General features: G+C 45.7%; 1 protein-coding gene across 1 annotated transcript; it reads right to left on the bottom strand.

Annotated features, from left to right (window-relative positions):
• Positions 1-880: 880 nt before the first annotated feature.
• Positions 881-8,099, bottom strand: LOC104512025 (Kv channel-interacting protein 1; the record flags this gene model as incomplete). Its single annotated transcript, XM_010154848.1, has 5 exons — positions 881-1,180; positions 3,463-3,525; positions 4,409-4,513; positions 5,499-5,606; positions 8,029-8,099. Coding segments are annotated over 5 exons (395 nt in total), but the record flags the coding sequence as incomplete, so codon positions are not given.
• Between the last annotated feature and the right edge of the window lie 236 nt (positions 8,100-8,335).

The raw sequence follows: 8,335 nt of genomic DNA, 5'->3' as shown, positions 1-8,335 counted from the left end.
AAAAATTCTGCCACAGAAAAACGTTAAGTTACCCGAAGGGACGCACGGGCCTGGCAGCTAAGCAGCTCCCAGTTAAACTTGGCACTTTGAGGGGGCCAAGGTCCATGTGTGGAAACACAGCTGCATCTTCTGGGCCCTTTTCTGCACTCAGTAAAACTGGAAAGCTTAAACGGATCCAAAAAGTGGGCAAGGCTTTACTGTAACCACCAGTGGAAGAATAGAAACGTTCAAATGATGAATCTAGGAAGCATGTGCCAAACAGCTACACCGAGAGGACCACAGTGCACGACCACGGTGCTGCTGAGACACACACGGGGGAGTCACTTGGTGTCCCACCACGTACTGGCACTGCAAAGGCGGCTGGGACCACAGCAGGTATTCGTCTTCCTGGACCAGCCCTTGTAAACCTGCCCGGTCTTGCAAGAACTTACCATCATTGAACAGGGTTTGCTCTGTAGATTGAAATTTATACGTGCAACACATGTTTTACTCCTTTCTGCCTCACCCTGGGAGGAAGATCCTCTAGTTAATGCGTTCAGGAAAAACTCCACCAAACTCAGCATGGTGGCACCAGTGCACGTGAGAGGAAAAGCAGGATCTCTGCAGAAATGAGGATACTGGCTAACACAGGCTGTCTGCTTAATGTCCTAGGTACATTTACTGTTTGTATGTTACAGGCTGCCCTGGTAGATTCGACTTTTGTCAAAGCAGATTAACGGCAAGGCATTCATAAAACATTTTGCCGTAGGGCAGTATGGACTGAGCTTTTCACTTGCAATAGATGGCTGAGAAAACTATCGACATGTGCTATCATATGTAATCAAGCTCGCTAGATTAAAAGCAGGACTTGCGCCTAGCAAACAATGCTGTATATTACCCATTGCACTTCGAGCAGCAGTTCTCTTGTCAGGTTTTATTAAAATATTCACATGCTTCCAAAACGAAACAAAGGTCCACCGGCGTCTCTTGGGGAGAAGAGGCGGGATCAGTTGCATTCGGTTGCCATTTGGTTGGAGATGTCATACAAAATCCTCACACACTGAACATGGCTGAATTTTAAAAAGCTTTTACCCAGAAAGGAGGTCCTTTGTCACACAAAGTCTCTGACTCCTCCAGCGCTCGCCAGACACGGTTACATCACGTTCTCGAAGAGCTGTAAGGATCGCATGATATTGTCATCCTGGAAGCAACGAGAAGACAATTTCATAAAGCCAGCACTGAGGAGCACAACTCATAACTTCACACAGCACAGGAGGGCTCTGCCGCTGCCACCGCAGGCAGCAGCCTTGCTTTCATAACGCTTTTCATCCTCCACAGGCTGGGGTTGAACCAGTGGTCAGGTCCTGATTCAGCAAAGCAGCTGTTCTTACTCTGGCACCTTAGCTGGTTTGGGGCATGCGAGCACAGGGTGTCCTCCTAAGCCTGACATGTGGCACAGGCTGCGCTGTACTGAAGGAAACCGGGCACCGGCACTGTGCTGGTGACTGTGCCGAACCCTCAGACTTCGATACCCAACTGCGTTTCACTGATCCTCGACATGCAAATATGCACTTCACTAATATGCTTCAAAAGCCCACGTGGAATTGCAGGTTTGGAAGTGATAAGCAAGCTGCCTTGGAGGAGCACTTCATCCCAGAAACACAACCAGCTCAACCCCCAAATACATGCAATCTCAGCCTCTCCAAGGTTCCTAACTTCAAATGATGAAGTTGGAGACACGGAAATGAAACCCCAGCTTGTTCTTCATGAAGTCTCAAAATTGCATGTCAAGGTAACAACCAGGGTAATAGTCAAAAACATAATGATGACTCTTCCCCCACGCCCCCAAGGAATTCAATTACTCCAAAAGTTAGAATTCTTGTCTGCCTGTAACAGGAAAATAATTTTCCACATTAGGCAACCTAAGAGTATCTATTGCATCTCATTGCTCTGTCTTACTTGGAGGCTGCATCCATCTTTCCCACTTCTCACATAGTTTGATGGGTATTTATCGCCTTGCATGGGAAACCAACCATCCTCCAAAGCGCTGCCAGGAGTTCGCTGCCCACGAGCCGTGCAGAAAGGGCAGAGGTAAGCGCTACAGTGGACTTCAGTGTGTTTTTCACAAAGAAAAAAAACCCAAACATCTTACTGTTGCAGGGCTGGCTCCTATCTGCCAGGAAACCACAGGACAGTGCACAGCTGCTAGCGCAAGTAGGTCAACAGAAGGACCCAAACCAGGCAGAGCATTAAACAAACCAACAGTTAAAAGTAAAGCAAAGCTGCTTCTGATCATACACACACATCCAGCCTGAAGGCAAATTATGAATGTGAAGAATAATACACAGTGCAAATGATCAAATGAAAGAAGAGGCCAAAAATAAGCTAAACAACCAGGATGGGCCAAGAATTAAGTAACCGAAAGAAATTAGCCTTGTATTATGTGTCTGCTAAGAAGGATTTTGCTGCCTCAAGTCCCTGACTGAGAAGTAACGTGGATGTTGCCAGAGCCAGGCTTCACACGAACAGCGGGCAGCCGGCCTGGCCCTCCACAGCGAGCATCTCCCCATTGCGTGGGTACAGAAGAGCTGTCTGACTGCAGAACAGGAAAGCTGTTTCCAGGGAAAGCAAAATACACAGGAGGGCCAGTGTGCAATTATTTGCACCAATGTAAACGTTCTAAAATGCAGAGGCCATTATTGTACTGATTAAATATTAGAGAGATCTCTGAGCAAACATTCACACAGTTAATTATAGTCTATGACAACAGACACTCGGCCAATAGCATGTTAATGCAGATGCTTATCGTTGTGCCAGTGCTGAAAATATCAGCAAATATTTATTACAGCCAACCTAATGTAGGGAATTTGCAAGAGGGAGCTTATTTCCAAAACAGAAATCAAATAATCTTTGCTACGATGACAGCATTTGCCTTTAATGCTTGACCATGAAAACATCAACTGCTTTTGTAAGTCAGTGCTGTAACTACAAGATTTTGAGGGACCTTTGGCTCTGGTCAGCTCTACCAGTGTGGGACCTGCTAATGACCTCTGGGGCAGCACACTGAGACAGTATCAGCCTCTTAAAAACCCAAACACCACCAAAGCAAAAACAACAACAACAAAAAATCCAAGCCAAACCAATAGAACCCAAGAAAGGTTAAGGGCATTATGAGCTTTTTCTAGAGTTATCTGCTTGTCTATACTGCAGAATCAGGTACTGCAGTTCACTCAGGAAAACAAAAGCACAGGCCACCAGCACTGGAAATGAAGAGGCCCTCTCCTCTGATTTACCTGACCCTAATTCCCTACTCAGTCACAGACTTCACAGAGCACCACCAGAAACTCGACCTTGAAGCTGGCTTTTTCTCAGAGCAAAGGAAATCCCAAGCAGCATCTTGTTTCAAATGGGGTTTGTCCAAAGGGAAAGCAAATGCTGTGGCATGAACCGAGCCTTTCATTGCAGTTATAATTTTGTCCTTACCTCCTGACACGATTCAATAAACTCATCTAAAGTTACAACACCATCTTTGTTTTTGTCCATTTTCTGCAAAATAGAATTTAAAAAAAAAAATTTTTGTTTCCATAGGTAACACTGGAGTTACAATATCTTATTTGATGCAACCTGAATAAACCCAGGGCACTTTACAAGCTTAGGTTACAGGCTCAGCGGATAAATTTGCCAACTGCTAAGGACTTGGTTACTTTGGGCTTTGGAGCACTTTTGAGGTCATCTCCAACTACTCCATCCCTGACACACACTCTGCCCCTATTACAGTGTTCATTTCTTCACTGCCTCACCAGCCAGCACCCATATTCCTGTCTCTCTTTACAGGCAGTTCATAGAATCATAGAATCACAGACTGGTTTGGGTTGGAAGGGACCTTAAAGACCATCCAGTTCCAACCCCCCTGCCATGGGCAGGGACACCTTCCACTAGACCAGGTTGCTCCAAGCCTCATCCAGCCTGGCCTTGGACACTTCCAGGGATGGGGCATCCACAGCTTCTCTGGGCAACCAGTTCCAGTGCCTCCCCACCCTCTGCGGGAAGAATTCCTTCCTGATATCGAATCTAAACCTCCCCGTTCTCGGTTTAAACCCATTACCCCTTGTCCTGTCACTACAGGCTCTTGTAAAAAGTCCCCCCCAGCTTCCTTGTAGGCCCCCAGTTAAGAGAAGAAGCACAGACATATGTAGCGGCTTCAGACTTGCTGGATGCGGTACATCCCAATGCAAAGGGTCTGGCTAAGAGACCAACAGGATACCTTGGAGTCAGGAAATCAGCAGACACTAGTGGTAGGCTGAATGGCTGCTAAGGTTTATTTTGGAACATATAGTGGGGCATAGGATTGAACTTGGGGTTAACCTTACAGTAAAGTGTATCAGTGCATAGCTCAAATGTTAAGAAAAACACACCAAAAATCAAGTACCTGGAAGAATACCTCTACATGTTGCCTTGGAGCATCTTCCTTGAGCACTGGATACGTGTACTTTCCCATCATATCATAAATTGCCTTTACGATATCCATCATTTCCTGCAGTAGTGGCACAAACACAAAAGAGAAATCAATAGAAATGATAGCATGTTTCTTTCTTTCACTACCCTTCTCTTCACCCTTCTCCTATGACAAAACAGCACAGAGAACGTCTATACACATCCGTAATGACAGACGTATCATCATACACAAGTTCATCTGTAGAACCAAGCGATTCTTCCTGGCTGTGCCATGGCCCGGCCGCAGCCGTGCTGGAGGTGCCTGCAGGGCTCCCCTCCTCCGCTGGCCAGGCAGCGGTGCAGGATGTGTGCTCTGACACGGCAGCTGCTGGGGAGGGCGCTGGGCCGCAAGTGGTGCGCTCGGTCCTGAGCTCCACAGCACTGACCTTGTCCCAGAGCCTCCTCCGGGGCCAAGGACCTTCACAGCAGTCACTGGGAACCCAGCCCTCTCCCACGCCTTGCACAAACTGCCACACAACTGACCAGTACTAGTAACCCAAGCCCCCCAAAGTGGGCACGATAGTTTTGACAAGATAGACCAAGATGTATTTGGAAAATATTCAGGTTACCATGCTCAAGATCAAGGCTTCCCACAAGGGAACAAGCAATACCAGATCAGAAGAGAAAACCAGATGGCAGTGCACGATGTGGGAGGTGTGCTGGGAGCTTGTAGTGCTTCGGGTGAGCCCACACCATACCCCCCAGTGCACCCAGAACCCCTCGCACCTCAGTCACCAAGTAGCTACTGTCACTGTCACCCTCCCCGTCGCAAAGGTTATCTTGCTCATAGCTGTAACTAGGATTTTCCTCCTGGCTAAAGCAATTCATTAAAGGCACTATAATATCGGAAAATATGTCCAGAAAAATCACACAATATGCAATCACTGTGTACTTCGACAGAGATAAATGCTCAAGTCCAGTCTGATTTACATTTAGTTGGCTGCACGCAAAATTAACTGTGCTCTGCAACAGAAACCAGTCAGCTCTTTGCAGAAATCACCCACACTTGTCAGAAACAGCCTTACCTCCTTGTTTATGTAGCCGTCCTTATTTATGTCGTACAGATTAAACGTCCACCGTAGCTTTTCATGAACAGTTCCCCGCAACAGAATGGACAATGCCATCACAAAATCCTGGTTCGGGGCAGAGAGAGAAATGTGATTTTTCATAACATTCTCCTCTAAGTCACCTTTTTTATATAATACCAGTCAAAAGATGTACCTTTTTAGGACCAAGCATATTGTTATCAACCTCTTCTGACTCCCTTTTCCAAAAATGCGTCCTCTGACTGAACTCAACAGACATAGCATCCTCTAAGATGATCTGAATACAGTCACACTAATAGGTGTGTATGGGGTGACCATGAGAATCAGAGAAGTCCTCAAGTACCTACCTTCAGCCACCGTAAAAGCCAAGCTTATGACGTGGGTTAGGCAGCTTAGCAAGGCTGGAAGGGCAGGAAGACCTAGAGGTGCTGCAGCCTTAAACCCTCCTAAATCCTAGGGTGAGGGGTGTGAAAATGGCATGGGCTGAACAGCAGATCCAGTCCAAGTCAGGCAGACTTCGACCCTAAAGCCAACAGGACAGTGGCTGCTCTGGTTCCTTGGATTTGCCTGGAACAGCACAGTATGCTCAAGACCACTAGCTGGAGCAACTTCCTTGCTACCCATCCAAATTTATCATGCACTAAACTCCAAATACCGCATGAATGGAAGCATGGCAAAATACATGTCTGGTTTGTAAGAGCACCACGAGATGCTCCAGTGGCCATTTCCCTCCTAGAAATGGCCTGCTGCAAGAAGACAAGAGGAAACAGCCTCAAGTTGCCCCAAGGGAGGTTTAGGTTGGATATTAGGAAAAATGTCTTCACATTTTTGTTGCCAGGCATTGGAAGGGGCTGCCCAGGGAGTTGGTGTAGTCACCATCCCAGGAGGGATTTAAGAGATGTGTAGACATGGTGCTCAGGGACATGGTTTAGTCGTGGCCTTGGCAGTGTTGGGCTAACGGTTGGACTTCATGATCTTAAAGGTCTTTTCCAACCGACACCAGTCTATGATTCCCTGAGTCACTCTGACTGCTGCTGCCTGGTTAAACACAGCTGGCTCTAACTGCAGCAGTGGCAGCTGATGCTTCCTTACCCCCTGACACAGGGTGCTAGTGATAGAGGAGGAGGAAAAATCTAGCCTTTTCTCTGTGTCCACCTTGAGAGAAAAAGATCCCAAACTCTGCTAACACAGAGGGCCTCAGGTTTTGTTCTCTGGCAAAATCTGTCAGTCTTGACCGGGTGTGATTCCCACCACTAATTACCCAGTCTGGGACAGAGCATTTTAAGGGTATATTTTGTTTACAGCAAAGTTACTGCTTCTAATAACTTTGATTTATTCTTTATACTGCACAGTGGCTCAAGCACTGTAAGTAGCATTGCTACAGGGATTTATTAGTAGAGGCAGAGCTTCAAGCTAACAGAGCTGTACAGTTCCTGATAGCTCGTTTAATGTCCTTAGCCCTTCCTACGTTATCTCCATTAGCTCTGCATGGGGCAGTGCATCACTTCTTAGAAACCTTTGCTCCTTTTTCCCAAGGCTCAGAGGAATTAGAATTTGCTGAACGATATAAAAAAGGGGACAAAATGCTTTTGCTTGACAATCACTAAAGAGACAGGTTTGCCAGGAAGGAAAGCTCAGCACTTTTTTTTTTTAAATAAATACTTATCTAAGCATTTTGCTGTGTCAGCCTGTTTAGGTTTCTGGAGGTCTAACTACTGAGTAGCCACCATATGCAAAACTTGTACGGCAGACCGCTACAGACACACAAATACACATTTGACACATTTTACATTTAATGAATTAACTAATTTCTCAGTTGTACCTGGTAATTACTGGAGGTTTTAGCCATTTGATGGGCAGAACCACCTGTGACTTCTAGTTTTCTGATCACACTAAACTGTCTTCAAAAAAGTTCATCCTCCATGGGCCTATGACTTAATATGTCCCCTTGCTGCACTCCAACCATGTGTGAGAGCTTGAAGGATGGCTACTTGTAGCCACAGCAACAAGCCTTTTAGTTAAAGGATGTATTTGATTCCCTAGGAATGAAGTACCCAAGATGCTTGTTCAATATGTCAAATAAGAGAAGAACAAAACAACCCTCACCCAACTAACCAACCAACCCCAAACAAACCAGGAACACTGAAATATAATCCTGTAATGCATGACGACTGAAGAAGACACACAAAGTTCTGACTTTTCTTTGACATCCAAATTATCCAGGCAAATCCCTGGATGGGACTGTGCTCAACCTCTCCGCTACATCAATCTCTCCACTTTCTCCCTGTGGTACTGAATAACATGATCTACATGGTTCTTTAGTGAAAGGAGACATACACCTTTACCTGCATAAAGCGAGCCAGATTTTAAAATATCAAGCGATTTTAGGCTGAAACCTCTAACCCATAATCCAGCAAGTCCTAGTAGTTTACAATGAAGAATGCATGGAAAACGTTAAGAACACAAAACTCTGGGAGAAAGAGGCATCAAAGGAAGGCAAAACAATTACCTCAAACTTCACTGAGCCATTCTGTGCAGTGTCGAAGGCGTTAAAGAGATAATGTGCATACATGCTCGCATCTGAAAAACGCAAAGGGCACCGATTGGTACAACAGTTTGTTATACACTAATGGATCTAAACAACGTTCATGCTCTTATTTTCCTTTCCTATAAAAGCCAACCTTGTAGCACTCCCAGATACTCTATGACCTAGCGAATGTTAACACAGACTTGCACGCTCCCCACACGCTCCCTTAAAACAGCCTTGAAAGGTAAAAGCTTCTATTACAATAGAAACAACCTGGATTATGGGGCTG

This window comes from Eurypyga helias, unplaced genomic scaffold (assembly GCF_000690775.1).
Source record: "Eurypyga helias isolate BGI_N326 unplaced genomic scaffold, ASM69077v1 scaffold16627, whole genome shotgun sequence".
In the NCBI taxonomy this organism is placed as follows: Eukaryota; Metazoa; Chordata; class Aves; order Eurypygiformes; family Eurypygidae; genus Eurypyga; species Eurypyga helias.
The sequence above is the reverse complement of the archived record's forward strand: the minus strand, read 5'-3'. Positions and strand labels throughout refer to the sequence as shown.